General features: G+C 53.1%; 5 protein-coding genes and 3 pseudogenes across 5 annotated transcripts; 4 read left to right on the forward strand and 4 right to left on the reverse strand.

Moving 5' to 3' along the window:
* Positions 1-2,136: 2,136 nt before the first annotated feature.
* LOC104917116 (claw keratin-like) lies at positions 2,137-2,526 on the reverse strand. The gene has a single exon (XM_031557751.2). The coding sequence runs from the start codon at positions 2,524-2,526 to the stop codon at positions 2,137-2,139; it is 390 nt and encodes a 129-aa protein (XP_031413611.1).
* A 1,598-nt stretch (positions 2,527-4,124) lies between these two features.
* Positions 4,125-4,514, forward strand: LOC104917209 (claw keratin-like). The gene has a single exon (XM_010728376.3). It carries the CDS (start codon positions 4,125-4,127, stop codon positions 4,512-4,514), a length of 390 nt encoding a protein of 129 aa, XP_010726678.2.
* Positions 4,515-6,829: 2,315 nt separating this feature from the next.
* Positions 6,830-7,219, reverse strand: LOC100541083 (claw keratin). Its single transcript, XM_010727589.2, has one exon. The coding sequence runs from the start codon at positions 7,217-7,219 to the stop codon at positions 6,830-6,832; it is 390 nt and encodes a 129-aa protein (XP_010725891.2).
* Positions 7,220-8,474: 1,255 nt separating this feature from the next.
* Positions 8,475-8,864, forward strand: LOC104915591 (claw keratin-like). The gene has a single exon (XM_085209668.1). The coding sequence runs from the start codon at positions 8,475-8,477 to the stop codon at positions 8,862-8,864; it is 390 nt and encodes a 129-aa protein (XP_085065794.1).
* A 2,350-nt stretch (positions 8,865-11,214) lies between these two features.
* On the reverse strand, positions 11,215-11,603 carry LOC100548527 (claw keratin-like; annotated as a pseudogene).
* Positions 11,604-12,865: 1,262 nt separating this feature from the next.
* LOC100540781 (claw keratin-like) lies at positions 12,866-13,254 on the forward strand (annotated as a pseudogene).
* A 2,258-nt stretch (positions 13,255-15,512) lies between these two features.
* On the reverse strand, positions 15,513-15,902 carry LOC146542682 (claw keratin-like). The gene has a single exon (XM_085209673.1). It carries the CDS (start codon positions 15,900-15,902, stop codon positions 15,513-15,515), a length of 390 nt encoding a protein of 129 aa, XP_085065799.1.
* A 1,242-nt stretch (positions 15,903-17,144) lies between these two features.
* LOC146542683 (claw keratin-like) lies at positions 17,145-17,533 on the forward strand (annotated as a pseudogene).
* Positions 17,534-18,571: the final 1,038 nt, after the last annotated feature.

The following is an 18,571-nucleotide window of genomic DNA, read 5'->3' on the forward strand; positions in this document are numbered from 1 at the left end:
AGGGAAGGTTTGGAAGAATCCCCTTCAGTTTTCCTTAGCATCTCAGTACATGCATAGGCACTGGGGGTAACACCACCAGCACCACATCTCAGTGATTTACAAATGCAAGCAAACCCATTTTGACAGGTGGGTAAGCCAGAAATTAGGAAGAAAATTCCTTTTTCTCGGCTGATTTTGTGCTGGTAGTGTCTGAGCCACTTTCTGCATTTAGAGACCTGATTTGTTACAGAGAATTGCACACTTTCCATTCACCTCATTAAGCCCTCATAAAGACAAGCGTTTGCAAGTGTTACTGCGAGGCCCTATTTGAATGACAATGAATTGGCACGAAGTTCCCAGGCTGCACCATCACACAGATGTTATTAAGGCGAGATCCCTCTGACGCAAGCCCCAAATGACTATTATTCATGACAGAAGTACCTAACTGGCAGCAGCAGTAACCTCTTAATAGTACGATGCTGTAACAGTCACGGCTGAGAACAGCAGGCAAAGTGCTTTGAGATCCCTATTAAACCCTCGGACCTTTATTGTGAACGTAATTGCCTTTCTTTGAAGGCACTCACAGGCACTTTGACGGCAGTAGAAAAAGAGGAATGGATTTCAATTGTGCTATGGTAACCCATGCACATGAATGTGAACGTCATCAAACACCTTCACAAGAAAAGCCTCGGGTTATGCTTTCAGCACAGTCCAGAATGGAGTCCCTTATGGCTTCTGAGCAGCTTATTTCTGGGAAGGCACTGACTTTGATGCCTGACACATTTAATTCTGGAGCGTGGTACAGATTGATCCTCAACTTGTATCTTGTCATTGAGGTGAATCAGCTTTGCACTAGCTGGTCATGATTTCAATGTTTCAATATCTAAAACTGCAAAATAAAATCTGGAGGGTTCCTATTACGATACTAAATAAAATCTGGAAAATACTCAGTGTCTTAAAATGATGAAGTAAGAGGAGGTGTTAGCTGGAAATAATCACTATTACAGAATCTCGGCTTTTCTACAGGCCTTAACTGGGAATATGGTTAAGAAATGGTTGAAGATTCCTCAAAATCAATGCATTTAGCTACCTTTCTTTACCTCTCAGAAGTCTTAAGGTAGGGCTAGAAAGAAATCCAAATTTCTATGATGGAAAGACAAAGCCAATAACTGTAGGATCTATCCTGGCTGTGTTTGTAGAGAGCCACATTTTAATGAAAAAAGGGGAGGCTATAAAGCCCCATTCCAAATGAAGCATACATTGAATTGCCTCAGTATACATGTTTGAAGTGACTCTTATTCAGTAATGAAGTGCCTAATGAGTGCAGTATGCACGTAATACAGTAATAACATACTCTGAGAGCACAAAGTGAATGAGAAATGCTTTGAACTTCTCAGACCATGTAGCATGAAGAAATCAGAAATCTGGGGATATTGAACATTTCTGGTTAACAAAACGATCTCAAAGTAACAAATTCATTCAGTGATAATCTTTATGCAAAATGTCACTTGATATTAGTGAGGCTAATACCTTGTTAGCATCTACTGCACACTACAGCTCAAGGGTGTAAAAAACAAGGTGTTGAACCTTCACAAACTGCTTTCTGATCGCTAACAACGTGACTTGAGTTTCATTACCAAAAACTTTTAAGCCAGTGTGGAACATCAGAAGAGCAAATACAGACAAATCAACCAAAAGCCAAGTTGTTGATGCAATACAGATTCTTTAATGCAAATGGAGAAGGCAGTAGACAGTGATACAGAAAAAAGCACAACACAGAAATAATGAATTGCAGTCGTGCAAACCACAAGGCTGCAGCAAGTCTCAACCCAAGGCTTCACCCCAGAGATTCCTCTTCCTAGCATCGTTCAGGAAGCTCAGAGCTGGACGGAGTGGGGAGATCCTCATCCGAGGATGAGCACTGCATTGCTGTACAGAAGTAGAGGGGAACTTCTGGAGGCACTGTTGGAAACCCTGAGCCCTAAACTGCAGATTTGAAAGACTTTACAGTACAAAAAGCAAGGAACAGTAATTTAAAGTAACTGCTTTGGCACAGCCATAAGAGGGATGGAAAGCTACATCTGGTGGTAGAAGAGAAGAGGAGGTATTTGTGAAGACTCAGCAGATGCAGCACTGTACTGCGTGGATATTTGGGGTTTAGCAGGGCCCACAGCTGCCGCTGAGATACCTGTGGCCTCGGCCCCAGCTACCATATCCACAGCTGCCAAAGCCTCCATAGCCCCCAAAGCCCCCAAGGCCATAAGAGCCTCCATAGCCTCCCAGGCCTCCATAGCCCCCAAAGCCGGCACTACGTCCAAAGGTGCCACCCAAGCCAGATCCAACGGCGGGCACTCCTGCTGAGCCAACCACAGCGTTCTGCGGGAAGGAGCTGAGGATGGGCCCGGGGAAGGTGACCACGGAGGCCGGGGGTTGGATCACCACAGTGGAGTCGGGGCACTGGCGCACGCAGGGCTCGTTGTAGCTGTCAGCCAGTGGGGCCGGGGCGGCCACCCCACAGGCAGGGGCACACAGGCTGGAGCAGGACATTCTTTGGTTCAGGAGATGAAGCTGTGAGAGTAGGCAGAGCCATGGTCAGAATAGAAATGGAACACAAATCCTTCATGCCTCTCTTGCATTTGGAGCATGTGCTGAGGAAATGCTCTGCATCATATCAGTCAGTCAGAGCAAAAATACAATATTCACTTGAAATGCTGTTGTAAAGCACCTGCTCTTCCTGCATGAGACTATGTCCCAGCTGAGCCAGAGGGTGGAGTAAAACTCCCTCACAGAAAGCAGTGAGAAAATCATGGAGAGCGCAGAGGATAAAATTGCATCAGTAAGCTCAGGACATTGCGCCTAAAAGTTTAAATATCCATTATTTCCATATTTCTGAAAAAAAATATGATCACACCCAGACTTATCAGGCACTAAGAATAAAGTGTTAGAGCCCACAGCAAAGAAGCACTTGACAGAAGTACTGCTAAGAAACTGAGGAGATACATAAGGCATAGACTTACCACGCTGAGATGGAGAGTCAAGTGGAGGAAGGTGGATAGTGGACTGCAAAGCCCTCAGCTCTTTTATACCTGTCCCAGACATCCCCAAGCATCGACTTGAGGGCGGTAGTGGCAGAAGCCCCAGATAATCATGAAATAAAGCCAACAGTCTTCATGACACACAAGGAGTGATGCGGAGCAATTATATCCCTCATCACTGGTACCCTGAGTAACAAACATGCCCTGGAGAAGAAGAATGTGATGGGAGGGTCAAACACTGATGCAACATCACATGAAGGACCACGTGCTGTTGAATCTGACCTCACAACACCAACAAACCCCAAAGTGTTCCTAATCCCAAACTTCATCTGTGTTGAAGAGTCAGAGGTATCCTGCAGATGAAGCTTTTTACAGTGCAGCACGCTGCCAGCACACCTCTCATTAACTCCACTTTATGGGCTGGTAAACAGAGGTGGTGGAATTGGGGGCAAAAAATGAAGCCATCCCACCCACCTGGGACCACTCCCAGTTGTCCACCATCACCCTACACCAGTAAGGGCTGAGGGGCAATTGGGGTGTGAGTTCTGGAGCATCCACAAACATTACTTCTGTGAGACATGGGGCATTTCCTGTTCCCCAGTTCCCTAAAGATGCTGAAAAAATGTGGAGCTATGCTGGATTTTACAGGTGAAGGCGCAATTGCATGAAGGATAAGGAAAATATTAGGGTTGATTAGTTCCATGAAATGAGGACCAGTAGCGTTGGGAATTTCACATAATTGCATGTTGCCATCAAATTCTTCCATTTTCTCGTTCTCCACAGCGTGTTTGTGCCTCAAAGTCCACAAAGGGCAGAGATACAATTGCGTCACTTCACTGCTTGTGTGTCATAAAGCCTATTGGCTTTATTTCATGATTATTGGGATCTTCTGAAACCACCGCCCTCCCATCTAAGCTCGAGGCTGTCTGGGACAGGTATAAAAGAGCTGAGCACTTTGCAGTCCTCTATCCAGCTTCCTCCACTTGACTACCCTCAGCTCCTGGGTAAGTGCAGCTCTCAGAGGCTTCTCAGGACTCCCTCCCATACAGCTCTCCCTCACCCTTTCCTCACTGTGGGTGCCCTTTGCAGGACTCCTTGCTTGTGTGGAAGATGTCCTGCTCCAGCCTGTGTGCCCCTGCCTGTGGGGTGGCCGCCCCGGCCCCACTGGCTGACAGCTACAACGAGCCCTGCGTGCGCCAGTGCCCCGACTCCACCGTGGTGATCCAACCCCCGGCCACCGTGGTCACCTTCCCCGGGCCCATCCTCAGCTCCTTCCCGCAGAGCTCCGTGGTTGGCTCAGCAGGAGTGCCCGCCGTTGGATCTGGCTTGGGTGGCACCTTTGGACGTAGTGCCGGCTTTGGGGGCTATGGAGGCCTGGGAGGCTATGGAGGCTCTTATGGCCTTGGGGGCTTTGGGGGCTATGGAGGCTTTGGCAGCTGTGGATACGGTGGCTTGCGCCGAGGTCTGGGATACCTCAGCGGCAGCTGTGGGCCCTGCTAAGCACAGCAGTGCCTCTGTCTGTGGTTGAAGGAGAGCTCTGGAGAAGCTCCTGAAGAAACATGTCCCCACCTGATGCCATGAGGAAGGCTCCCCTTTGGAAGTGCTGGGCTCTGGCACTTGGACACCTCATACTTGCATGGAGACCAGCACTTTCTTGCTCTGCTCCATCTTTGCTTCAGGACTCACTGCTCTGTGATGAAGCAGCCCAGTGCTGACTGCCTGCTCTTTTCCCTCTGACCTCTGCAGGGAGATGGGGACAGCCTCTGGCCAGGGGCTGTCCTTCTGCCACCTCCATCCTCTTCCTCTGAACTTGTAATAAAGGCTCTCTTGCATCACAGATTCCATCTCTGAGTTTTGCTTCACCCCTCTTGTGTCCCCAGTTCCCACAGCATCTGCACAGGCTCTATGGAGCCATTTCCAAAATCTCCCAGCTGGGCCTTCTCAGGAACGCTGTGGGCACTGCTCCCTCCCCTCTTACCTGCCCTTGGCTCTATGGCTCCAGCTGGAGCTCACCCCATCCAGGCCCCATACCCCAGTGCCTTCAGCAGTTGCTCCTCCCTCAGAGCTCTCTCCCTTTCCTCTGCCCCTGATTCCTGCCTGCCGCAGCCCAAGGAGAGCTCATGGATAACAGTGAGCTCAGTACCCACTCTTGAGCGTCCCTGTGGGTGGCTTTTGCGCTGTGTTGATCATGAACGGCAGTGCAGCCTCCTAGTGGGCAAGGCCACGTCAGAGCATCCTGTGAGGCCATGGTGCAAAGAAAAGAGGCTAAGATTCCCTCAACAACCTTGTCTCTTGCCTCCCAAGATTATCTCCTACACCTCTTCTACCCAGAGCTCCATATACCACTACCATAGGCAGTTTTCACTCACCTTTGGCTCACAATGAATTCCACAGCAGCTTGGGCCACATGGCTCTGTCTGAGTAGGACAACGCTGCTTCACTCAGCCCCATGCAGTGAATGCAGTGCTGAGCCCTCTGCCGCTCTTCTTCTCACACAACGCTCCAGGACCTAGGCCCCACAAAACACCTGGCCATATCAGAGCAATGGGGACCAGCCACCACCTCCCATCAATGGGCCTGCAGACACCCCATGGGACACCACAGGAGGCAAAACATGGGGTTTGGCGGAGCCCCATCACACAGGAGCCAGCAGAGAGGTGAGGAAGGAGGGAAGAAATAGGCATGGAAAGAAGGTCAATGGAGGAAGGACAATTTTCCATTCAACCAGTGCAGGAAACCTATGCCTCTTGCCGATGGCATATGTTCTTCTGATGTCCATAGCACTGACCAGTCTGCTGCTCCACTGCCCAACTTGACATTCCTGGCAGGAATCACCTCTGTACAAGAGCAGCGCACAGTGCTTGGATCACGGGACCAGAAGACGTATGGGGAAGTAAAGTACATCAGACAAGGGGGAACTATAAACTTTGCCTCAAGACCTTTGTGCTCCCTGGGTCAGAAAATGGCTGTGCTCCATTCATGTCTGTGAGTGGAACCTTGGGAACATGGGGGTGTACCTCATTTACCCCCTCCAGTACCCCCTCCAAGTTATGAACATAGGGTCACTATTAGCAGGTGGCAGGAGCCCTGTCCAAGCACTGCTTGTCTTCCCATTTCCTCTGACCTCCATGTGTGATTACTGGCCTGGCAAGAAAGGATGTGAAACAAGGCATGGACAGCCCTTAGTGGGCAGAGGGTGTGGAAGAGGCCCTGTGGAACATCCAGTGAGTGTAAACATATTAAAGTGAGGCTTGTTTATGAGGTGTCACTATACCAATTGTGAGAAGGGAGGAAACTCAGTGGGATGTGCTCTGCAGGACCTCGATGCACTGTGATCCTCAGCAGTAATGCGCAGCCCCAATTGGCAGATGTCCCAGAGCCAGTGCTTTGGGAGCAGCTTGCAGCCCAGAATCAGAAACTGTGAGATGTGGGGGAAGTAGGGAAGGAGAAGGAAAATAAAAACATCAAGGTCAAGATTACAGTGCAAGAGAGAGCTTTTATTGTAGGTCCACGGAAGGAGGAGGAAGATGTAAAATGGGCAGCTCCTGGCCAGAGGCTGTCCCCATCACCTTGCAAAGGGCAGAAGGATAGGAACATACAGTCAGTGCTGGGCTGTCCCATCACGGGTAAGCCAGTCCTGAAGCAAAGATCATACGGAGCAAAGAAAGATAAAGCTGGGCCCTGTGCAGTACGAGGTGCCCAAGCTCCAGAGAACCGCACTACCAAAGGGGAGCCATTCCTCATGGCATCAGGTGGGGATGTGCTGCGGCTTCTCCAGAACTCTCCTTCAACCGCAGACAGAGGCACTGCTGTGCTTAGCAGGGCCCACAGCTGCCGCTGAGGTACCTGTGGCCTCGGCGCAAGCCACCGTATCCACAGCTGCCAAAGCCTCCATAGCCCCCAAAGCCCCCAAGGCCATAAGAGCCTCCATAGCCTCCCAGGCCTCCATAGCCCCCAAAGCCGGCACTACGTCCAAAGGTGCCACCCAAGCCAGATCCAACGGCGGGCACTCCTGCTGAGCCAACCACGGAGCTCTGCGGGAAGGAGCTGAGGATGGGCCCAGGGAAGGTGACCACGGAGGCCGGGGGTTGGATCACCACGGTGGAGTCGGGGCACTGGCGCACGCAGGGCTCGTTGTAGCTGTCAGCCAGTGGGGCCGGGGCGGCCACCCCACAGGCAGGGGCACACAGGCTGGAGCAGGACATCTTCCACACAAGCAAGGAGTCCTGCAAAGGGAACCCACAGTGAGGAAAGGGTCGGGGAGAGCTGTATGGATGGAGGCTGGGAGAGAGTCCTGAGAAGCCTCCGAGATCTGCACTTACCCAGGAGCTGGAGGTAGTCAAGTGGAGGAAGCTGGACAGAGGACTGCAAAGTGCTCAGTTCTTTTATACTATCCCTGACAGCCCAAGGCATACATGAGAGGGCGGTGGTGGCAGAAGCTCCCAACAATCATGAAATAAAGCCAGTACGCATCATGACATACAAGAAGAGATGCGGAGCAATTATTTCCTTTCCCATTGGTACACTGAGGCAAAAACATGCCTTGGAGAACAACAAGGGGATTAGAAGGCCAAATGGCTATACACAATTACTTGAAATAAAAGGTGCAGCTCTTGCTGATGTGTTATGAACCAATTATTCCCTTGTGTGTTCGTAATGCCTTGGCAGGTCAACATTTACAAAGAAATCATAGCCACAGATGTACCCTTGGCTGGCAAGACAGAAATGCCCCGGGATGCTGCACTGGGCAGGCAGCTGGCAACAATCAGGGATGCTCTGACTTCCCAACTCAATTGCGCCCCACTGTTTGCCACTGAAGGGTGGTGGCAGTTGTTTGGGAGCTGTCCCAGGAGGGTGGGATCACTTCATCGCTTTGTCCAAAGTTTACCAGCCCATAAAACAGTGGTAATGAAGGTAATGATAGACATTGTGTTTGTGAGCAGGATTGCAAAGTGCTTTGTCTGCAGGATACCTGTGAGTCTTTCTCATAGATGAAGTTTGGGATTAGGAACACACTGGGGTTTACAGGGGTTGTGAGGTCAGCATCAGCAGTGCATGGTCTGTCTTTCATGTACTTGCTTGTAATCACCTGTCCCTCTCATCACCTTCATGTCCTCGGGGGCATGCTTACACCCCAGTATCTCCACTGATGAGGGATTTAATTGCTTTGCCTCACTCCTTGAGTGTCATGAAGCGTGTTGACTTTATTTAATGATTATCTGTGACTTCTGACACCAATGACCTCCCATCCATGCCCCAGGCTGTCTGGGATAGGTATAAAAGAGCTGAGCACTTTGCAGTCCTCTATCCAGCTTCCTCCACTTGACTACCCTCAGCTCCTGGGTAAGTGCAGATCTCGGAGGCTTCTCAGGGCTCTCTCCCAGCCTCCATCCATACGGCTCTCCCTCACCCTTTCTTCACTGTGGGTTCCCTTTGCAGGACTCCTTGCTTGTGTGGAAGATGTCCTGCTCCAGCCTGTGTGCCCCTGCCTGTGGGGTGGCCGCCCCGGCCCCACTGGCTGACAGCTACAACGAGCCCTGCGTGCGCCAGTGCCCCGACTCCACCGTGGTGATCCAACCCCCGGCCTCCGTGGTCACCTTCCCCGGGCCCATCCTCAGCTCCTTCCCGCAGAGCTCCGTGGTTGGCTCAGCAGGAGTGCCCGCCGTTGGATCTGGCTTGGGTGGCACCTTTGGACGTAGTGCCGGCTTTGGGGGCTATGGAGGCCTGGGAGGCTATGGAGGCTCTTATGGCCTTGGGGGCTTTGGGGGCTATGGAGGCTTTGGCAGCTGTGGATACGGTGGCTTGCGCCGAGGCCACAGGTACCTCAGCGGCAGCTGTGGGCCCTGCTAAGCACAGCAGTGCCTCTGTCTGTGGTTGAAGGAGAGCTCTGGAGAAGTCCCAGCACATCCTCACTTGATGCCATGAGGAAGGATTTCCCTTTGCCATTGCTGGGCACTCGTGCTCAGTTATCCCATCCCTGCACAGGGACTCTGTGCTCTATCTTCCTTTGCTGTGCTTGAACTTCACTTCCGGTCTGGACACCCCATGACATCGGAGACCAGAGCTGGCTGCCTGCACCTTTCCCTCTGTCCTGTGCAAGAGGTTGGGAACATCTGCTGGCCAGAGGCTGCCCTTCCGCCACCTCCTTCAACCATGGAACCTGCAATAAAATCTATCTTGCATCACAGTTTCCATCTCTGAGTTTTCCTTCACATCTCCATTATGCCGACTTCCCACTGAAGACACAAAGGCTCTCTGGGGCCATCAGTTCCAGCTTACAGCTGAGCCTTCTCAGGATCTCTGTGGGCACTGCCCCCTCCCCTCTCACCTGCCCTGCGCACCAAAAGCTTCAGCAGGAGCTTCCCCAGGCAGGCTCCATACAATGCCTTCAGTACCTGCTCCTCCCTCAGAGCTCTCCCCCACTTCTCTGCCCCTGGTTTCTGCCTGCTGCAGCTCAAGAGGAGCTCTTGGCCCCATACAGAGCTCAGGGTCTGCTCTTGAGTGTCCCTGTAGCTGGCCTTTGTGATGTGGGATCTGCGGACAGACAGACGTGCACCCTTCTAAAGGACAAAAAGAATTCCAGAGACTCCTGGGATGCCATGAGGCAAAGGGAGGAGGGTGATAGCCCAGGAGCAACCTTGTCTACAGCCTCTCAAGATTCTTTCCTGCTCCACTTCTTTCCAGAGCTTCATATGGCATCAAGGATGCTGATTTTCCCCACCTTTGCTCAGAAACAATTCCACAGCAGCTGTGAAAAATTGCTCTGACAGGGCAGGGCAGCACAGCCGTGCTTCACTCTGCCCCATGTAGTGAATGCAATGCTGGGCCCTTGGCTGCCCTTCATCTCATACAAACCTCCTGGACTGAGGCTACCCAAATAACCCTCCACCTCAGCATGATGGGGCCCAGCCACCACCTCCCACCAATGGGCCCTCACCCACCCCACATGGGTCACCACAGGAGGCAAAACATGGAGTTTGGCTGAGCACGCTCACACAGCAGCCAGCAGACAGGTGGGAAAGGAAGGGAGAAATTGAGGTGTAGCCAAAGGCAAGGGAGGAAGGACAATTTTCTGCTCATCCAGTGTAGGAAACCTATGGCTGTTCCAGATATTTGCTGCCTTTTCACCCTTCCCTGTCTTCCAGTTGTTGATGAGTGTGTTCTCCTGAGGTCCCCGGCAGTGACCAACGTGCTGCTCCACTGCCCACCTTGATTTCTCTGGCAGGAGTCGCCTCTGTGCAAGACTAGTGCACAGTGCTAGGATTGTGGAATCTGAAGATGTCTGGGGAAAAAAAGGGATGTAAGGAGAGGAGGAACTCCAAACTCCGGCTCAAGACCTTGGTGCTCTCTGGGACAGGATGGCTGTGCCCCATTCATGGCTACCTTGGGTACATGGGGTGCTAATTCCTTTACCCCCTCCACTGTCCCCCTCCAGGATCTGAGCACAGGGACACTGTTAGCAGGTGGCAGCAGCCCTGTCCATGCACTGCTTGTCTCCCCATTTCCTCTGACCTCTATGTGTTATCACTGGCATAACAAGAAAAGGAAGAGAAAGAAGGCATGCAGAGGCCAGGTTGTGCAGATCTCATGGAAGAGGTTCTGTGGGGCATCCATTGAGTGTTAACATATTGAAGTGAGGTTTGTTTCAGAGGTATCATTGTACCGGTTGTAGAAGAGAGGAGGCTCAGTGGAATGGGCTCTGCAGGACCATCTGTGCACTGTGATCCTCAGCAGTAATGCACAGCCCAACTGGCAAATGTCCCAGAGGCAGTGCTGTGGGAGCAGCTAGCAGCCCAGAATCAGTGTCTCTGAGATATCGGGCAATTAGGGAAGGACAAGGAAGACAAAATACCGGGGTCAAGACTGCAGTGTAAGAGAAATTTTATTGAAGGTCCAGGGGAGGAGGAGGGAGGTGGCAGAAGGGCAGCCCCTGGCCCGAGGCTGTCCTTGTCTTCTTGCAGAGAGCAGAGGGACAGGAGCAGGCTGCCGTAGCTGGGCCATGCTATCAAGGGTGAGCCAGACCAGAAACAAAGACCAGGCAGAACAAAGAAAGACAGAGCTTGTCCCCATGCAGGCATGTAGCATCCAAGGTTCGCAGTCCAGCGATGCTGAAGGGAAGCCCATTGTCACGGCATCTGGTGGGATGTGCTGGGACTTCTCCAGAGCTCTCCTTCAACCGCAGACAGAGGCACTGCTGTGCTTAGCAGGGCCCACAGCTGCCGCTGAGGTACCTGTGGCCTCGGCGCAAGCCACCGTATCCACAGCTGCCAAAGCCTCCATAGCCCCCAAAGCCCCCAAGGCCATAAGAGCCTCCATAGCCTCCCAGGCCTCCATAGCCCCCAAAGCCGGCACTACGTCCAAAGGTGCCACCCAAGCCAGATCCAACGGCGGGCACTCCTGCTGAGCCAACCACGGAGCTCTGCGGGAAGGAGCTGAGGATGGGCCCAGGGAAGGTGACCACGGAGGCCGGGGGTTGGATCACCACGGTGGAGTCGGGGCACTGGCGCACGCAGGGCTCGTTGTAGCTGTCAGCCAGTGGGGCCGGGCGGCCACCCCACAGGCAGGGGCACACAGGCTGGAGCAGGACATCTTCCACACAAGCAAGGAGTCCTGCAAAGGGAACCCACAGTGAAGAAAGGGTGAGGGAGAGCCGTATGGATGGAGGCTGGGAGAGAGCCCTGAGAAGCCTCCGAGATCTGCACTTACCCAGGAGCTGAGGGTAGTCAAGTGGAGGAAGCTGGATAGAGGACTGCAAAGTGCTCAGCTCTTTTATACCTATCCCAGACAGCCTGGGGCATGGATGGGAGGTCATTGGTGTCAGAAGTCACAGATAATCATTAAATAAAGTCAACACGCTTCATGACACTCAAGGAGTGAGGCAAAGCAATTAAATCCCTCATCAGTGGAGATACTGGGGTGTAAGCATGCCCCCGAGGACATGAAGGTGATGAGAGGGACAGGTGATTACAAGCAAGTACATGAAAGACAGACCATGCGCTGCTGATGCTGACCTCACAACCCCTGTAAACCCCAGTGTGTTCCTAATCCCAAACTTCATCTATGAGAAAGACTCACAGGTATCCTGCAGACAAAGCACTTTGCAATCCTGCTCACAAACACAATGTCTATCATTACCTTCATTACCACTGTTTTATGGGCTGGTAAACTTTGGACAAAGCGATGAAGTGATCCCACCCTCCTGGGACAGCTCCCAAACAACTGCCACCACCCTTCAGTGGCAAACAGTGGGGCGCAATTGAGTTGGGAAGTCAGAGCATCCCTGATTGTTGCCAGCTGCCTGCCCAGTGCAGCATCCCGGGGCATTTCTGTCTTGCCAGCCAAGGGTACATCTGTGGCTATGATTTCTTAGTGAGTGGATGTTAAGCTGCCAAGGCATTACGAACACACAAGGGAATAATTGGTTCATAACACATCAGCAAATGCAGCACCTTGCCTTCAGAGTAATTATGTATAGATATGTGACCATACCATCTCCTTCATATTCCCAAAGGTATGATTATCCCTCATTGTACCCAGTAAGAATGGAAATATTGCTCTGCATCTCTTCTTGTGTGTCATGTTGAGTACTGGCTTCATTTAAAGAGTATTGGAAGCTTCTACGACACCATCGCCCTCCCGTATGTGCCCCGGGCTGTCAGGGACAGGTATAAAGGACCTGATCACTTTGCAGTCCTCTATCCAGCTTCCTCCACTTGACTACCCTCAGCTCCTGGGTAAGTGCAGCTCTCAGAGGCTTCTCAGGGTTCTCTCCCAGCCTCCATCCATACGGCTCTCCCTCACCCTTTCCTCACTGTGGGTTCCCTTTGCAGGACTCCTTGCTTGTGTGGAAGATGTCCTGCTCCAGCCTGTGTGCCCCTGCCTGTGGGTGGCCGCCCCGGCCCCACTGGCTGACAGCTACAACGAGCCCTGCGTGCGCCAGTGCCCCGACTCCACCGTGGTGATCCAACCCCCGGCCTCCGTGGTCACCTTCCCTGGGCCCATCCTCAGCTCCTTCCCGCAGAGCTCCGTGGTTGGCTCAGCAGGAGTGCCCGCCGTTGGATCTGGCTTGGGTGGCACCTTTGGACGTAGTGCCGGCTTTGGGGGCTATGGAGGCCTGGGAGGCTATGGAGGCTCTTATGGCCTTGGGGGCTTTGGGGGCTATGGAAGCTTTGGCAGCTGTGGATACGGTGGCTTGCGCCGAGGTCTGGGATACCTCAGCGGCAGCTGCGGGCCCTGCTAAGCACAGCACTGCCTCTGTCTGCGGTTGAAGGAGAGCTCTGGAGAAGCCCCAGCTCATCCCCACCTGATGCCATGAGGAATGGCTCCCCTTCAGCATTGCTGAGTCCGGGATTCAATTCCTCATGCTTGCATGGGGACCGGCTCAGCCTTCCTCTGCTCCCCTTGATCTTCACTTCAGTGTTCTCTGCCCCATGATTACGCAGCCCTGTGCTGGCTCCCTGCTCCTTTCCCTCTGCCCTCTGCAAGAAGATGGGGACAGCCTCTGGCCGGGGGCTGCCCATTTTACATCTTCCTCCTCCTCCCCGGACCTGCAATAAAAGCTCCCTTACACTGCATTCTTGAACTTGATGTTTTTATCTTCCTTCTCCTTACCCCACATCTCAGAACCTACAAGTGTGTGCTGTGAGCGGCTCCCACAGTATTGCCACTGCCACATTAGGCCGTTGGGGCAGTCCATTACAGCTGAGGATCACCAGTGCACAGATGGTCCTGCAGAGCCCATTCCACTGAGTCCTCCCTTCTCGCAATGCGCGTAATGACACCTCACAAACAAACCTCACTTCAGTATGTTAACACTCAATGGACATCCCACAGAACCTCTACCACACCCTCTTGCCATCCAGGGCTCTCCATGCCTTGATCACCTTCTTTTCCTGCCATGGCAGTGTTCACACGTAGAGGTCAGAGGAAATTTGGAAACAAGCAGTGCACGGACAGTGTTGTTGCCATCTGCTGACAGTGCCCCCATGCCCCACTCCTGGAGGGGACAGTGGGGCTAGCCATGAATGGAGCACAACCATCCTGTCCCAGGGAGCACAAAGGTCTTGAGGCAAAGTTTATAGTTCCCCCTTGTCTGGCGTCCTTTTCTTCCCCCATACATCTTCTGGTCCCATGATCCAAGCACTGTGCGCGGCTCTTGTACAGAGGTGATTCCTGCCAGGAAGTGAAGGTGAGGAACTGAGCAAAAGGTTGTTCATTGCTGGGACCTCAAGAGAACACATGCCGTCAACAAGAAGCATAGGTGTCCTGCACTGGTTGAATGGAAAATTGTCCTTCCTCCATTGACCTTCTTTCCATGCCTATTTCTTCCCTCCTTCCTCACCTCTCTGCTGGCTCCTGTGTGATGGGGCTCCGCCAAACCCCATGTTTTGCCTCCTGTGGTGTCCCATGGGGTGTCTGCAGGCCCATTGATGGGAGGTGGTGGCTGGTCCCCATTGCTCTGATATGGCCAGGTGTTTTGTGGGGCCTAGGTCCTGGAGCGTTGTGTGAGAAGAAGAGCGGCAGAGGGCTCAGCACTGCATTCACTGCATGGGGCTGAGTGAAGCAGCGTTGTCCTACTCAGACAGAGCCATGTGGCCCAAGCTGCTGTGGAATTTATTGTGAGCCAAAGGTGAGTGAAAACTGCCTATGGTAGTGGTATATGGAGCTCTGGGTAGAAGAGGTGTAGGAGATAATCTTGGGAGGCAAGACACAAGGTTGCTGAGGGAATCTTAGCCTCCTTTCTTTGCACCATGGCCTCACAGGATGCTCTGACATGGCCTTGCCCATTAGGAGGCTGCACTGCCGTTCATGATCAACACAGCGCAAAAGCCACCCACAGGGACGCTCAAGAGTGGGTACTGAGCTCACTGTTATCCATGAGCTCTCCTTGGGCTGCGGCAGGCAGGAATCAGGGGCAGAGGAAAGGGAGAGAGCTCTGAGGGAGGAGCAACTGCTGAAGGCACTGGGGTATGGGGCCTGGATGGGGTGAGCTCCAGCTGGAGCCATAGAGCCAAGGGCAGGTAAGAGGGGAGGGAGCAGTGCCCACAGCGCTCCTGAGAAGGCCCAGCTGGGAGATTTTGGAAATGGCTCCATAGAGCCTGTGCAGATACTGTGGGAACTGGGGACACAAGAGGGGTGAAGCAAAACTCAGAGATGGAATCTGTGATGCAAGAGAGCCTTTATTACAAGTTCAGGGGAAGAGGATGGAGGTGGCAGAAGGACAGCCCCTGGCCCGAGGCTATCCCCATCTCCCTGCAGAGGTCGGAGGGAAAAGAGCAGGCAGTCAGCACTGGGCTGCATCATCACAGAGCAGTGAGTCCTGAAGCAAAGATGGAGCAGAACAAGAAAGTGCTGGTCTCCGTGCAAGTATGAGGTGTCCAAGCACCAGAGCCCAGCACTTCCAAAGGGGAGCCTTCCTCATGGCATCAGGTGGGGACATGTTTCTTCAGGAGCTTCTTCAGAACTCTCCTTCAACCGCAGACAGAGGCACTGCTGTGCTTAGCAGGGCCCACAGCTGCCGCTGAGGTATCCCAGACCTCGGCGCAAGCCACCGTATCCACAGCTGCCAAAGCCTCCATAGCCCCCAAAGCCCCAGAGGCCATAAGAGCCACCATAGCCTCCCAGGCCTCCATAGCCCCCAAAGCCGGCACTACGTCCAAAGGTGCCACCCAAGCCAGATCCAACGGCGGGCACTCCTGCTGAGCCAACCACAGCGTTCTGTGGGAAGGAGCTGAGGATGGGCCCGGGGAAGGTGACCACGGAGGCCGGGGGTTGGATCACCACGGTGGAGTCGGGGCACTGGCGCACGCAGGGCTCGTTGTAGCTGTCAGCCAGTGGGGCCGGGGCGGCCACCCCACAGGCAGGGGCACACAGGCTGGAGCAGGACATCTTCCACACAAGCAAGGAGTCCTGCAAAGGGAACCCACAGTGAGGAAAGGGTTAGGGAGAGCTGTATGGGAGGGAGTCCTGAGAAGCCTCTGAGAGCTGCACTTACCCAGGAGCTGAGGGTAGTCAAGTGGAGGAAGCTGGATAGAGGACTGCAAAGTGCTCAGCTCTTTTATACCTATCCCAGACAGCCTGGGGCATAGATGGGAGGTCATTGATGGCAGATAATCGTTAAATAAATTCGTCACGCTTCATGACACTCAAGGAGTGTGGCAAAGCAATTAAATCCCTCATCAGTGGAGATACTGGGGTGTAAGCATGCCCCCGAGAACCTGAAGGTGATGAGAGGGACAGGTGATTACAAGCAAGTACATGAAAGACAGACCATGCGCTGCTGATGCTGACCTCACAACCCCTGTAAACCCCAGTGTGTTCCTAATCCCAAACTTCATCTATGAGAAAGACTCACAGGTATCCTGCAGACAAAGCACTTTGCAATCCTGCTCACAAACACAATGTCTATCATTACCTTCATTACCACTGTTTTATGGGCTGGTAAACTTTGGACAAAGCGATGAAGTGATCCCACCCTCCTGGGACAGCTCCCAAACAACTGCCACCACCCTTCAGTGGCAAACAGTGGGGCGCAATTGAGTTGGGAAGTCAGAGCATCCCTGATTGTTGCCAGCTGCCTGCCCAGTGCAGCATCCCGGGGCATTTCTGTCTTGCCAGCCAAGGGTACATCTGTGGCTATGATTTCTTAGTGAGTGGATGTTAAGCTGCCAAGGCATTACGAACACACAAGGGAATAATTGGTTCATAACACATCAGCAAATGCAGCACCTTGCCTTCAGAGTAATTATGTATAGATATGTGACCATACCGTCCCCTTCATATTCCCAAAGGTATGATTATCCCTCATTGTACCCAGTAAGAATGGAAATATTGCTCTGCATCTCTTCTTGTGTGTCATGTTGAGTACTGGCTTCATTTAAAGAGTATTGGAAGCTTCTACGACACCATCGCCCTCCCGTATGTGCCCCGGGCTGTCAGGGACAGGTATAAAGGACCTGATCACTTTGCAGTCCTCTATCCAGCTTCCTCCACTTGACTACCTCCAGCTCCTGGGTAAGTGCAGATCTTGGAGGCTTCTCAGGACTCTCTCCCAGCCTCCATCCATACGGCTCTCCCCGACACTTTCCTCACTGTGGGTGCCCTTTGCAGGATTCCTTGCTTGTGTGGAAGATGTCCTGCTCCAGCCTGTGTGCCCCTGCCTGTGGGGTGGCCGCCCCGGCCCCACTGGCTGACAGCTACAACGAGCCCTGCGTGCGCCAGTGCCCCGACTCCACCGTGGTGATCCAACCCCCGGCCTCCGTGGTCACCTTCCCCGGGCCCATCCTCAGCTCCTTCCCGCAGAGCTCCGTGGTTGGCTCAGCAGGAGTGCCCGCCGTTGGATCTGGCTTGGGTGGCACCTTTGGACGTAGTGCCGGCTTTGGGGGCTATGGAGGCCTGGGAGGCTATGGAGGCTCTTATGGCCTTGGGGGCTTTGGGGCTATGGAGGCTTTGGCAGCTGTGGATACGGTGGCTTGCGCCGAGGTCTGGGATACCTCAGCGGCAGCTGCGGGCCCTGCTAAGCACAGCACTGCCTCTGTCTGCGGTTGAAGGAGAGCTCTGGAGAAGCCCCAGCTCATCCCCACCTGATGCCATGAGGAATGGCTCCCCTTCAGCATTGCTGAGTCCGGGATTCAATTCCTCATGCTTGCATGGGGACCGGCTCAGCCTTCCTCTGCTCCCCTTGATCTTCACTTCAGTGTTCTCTGCCCCATGATTACGCAGCCCTGTGCTGGCTCCCTGCTCCTTTCCCTCTGCCCTCTGCAAGAAGATGGGGACAGCCTCTGGCCGGGGCTGCCCATTTTACATCTTCCTCCTCCTCCCCGGACCTGCAATAAAAGCTCCCTTACACTGCATTCTTGAACTTGATGTTTTTATCTTCGTTCTCCTTACCCCACATCTCAGAACCTACAAGTGTGTGCTGTGAGCGGCTCCCACAGTATTGCCACTGCCACATTAGGCCGTTGGGGCAGTCCATTACAGCTGAGGATCACCAGTGCACAGATGGTCCTGCAGAGCCCATTCCACTGAGTCCTCCCTTCTCGCAATGCGCGTAATGACACCTCACAAACAAACCTCACTTCAGTATGTTAACACTCAATGGACATCCCACAGAACCTCTACCACACCCTCTTGCCATCCAGGGCTCTCCATGCCTTGATCACCTTCTTTTCCTGCCATGGCAGTGTTCACACGTAGAGGTCAGAGGAAATTTGGAAACAAGCAGTGCACGGACAGTGTTGTTGCCATCTGCTGACAGTGCCCCCATGCCCCACTCCTGGAGGGGACAGTGGGGCTAGCCATGAATGGAGCACAACCATCCTGTCCCAGGGAGCACAAAGGTCTTGAGGCAAAGTTTATAGTTCCCCCTTGTCTGGCGTCCTTTTCTTCCCCCATACATCTTCTGGTCCCATGATCCAAGCACTGTGCGCTGCTCTTGTACAGAGGTGATTCCTGCCAGGAAGTGAAGGTGAGGAACTGAGCAAAAGGTTGTTCATTGCTGGGACCTCAAGAGAACACATGCCGTCAACAAGAAGCATAGGTGTCCTGCACTGGTTGAA

Source organism: Meleagris gallopavo, chromosome 27, assembly GCF_905368555.1.
Source record: "Meleagris gallopavo chromosome 27, MGAL_WU_HG_1.1, whole genome shotgun sequence".
NCBI classification, from domain to species: Eukaryota; Metazoa; Chordata; class Aves; order Galliformes; family Phasianidae; genus Meleagris; species Meleagris gallopavo.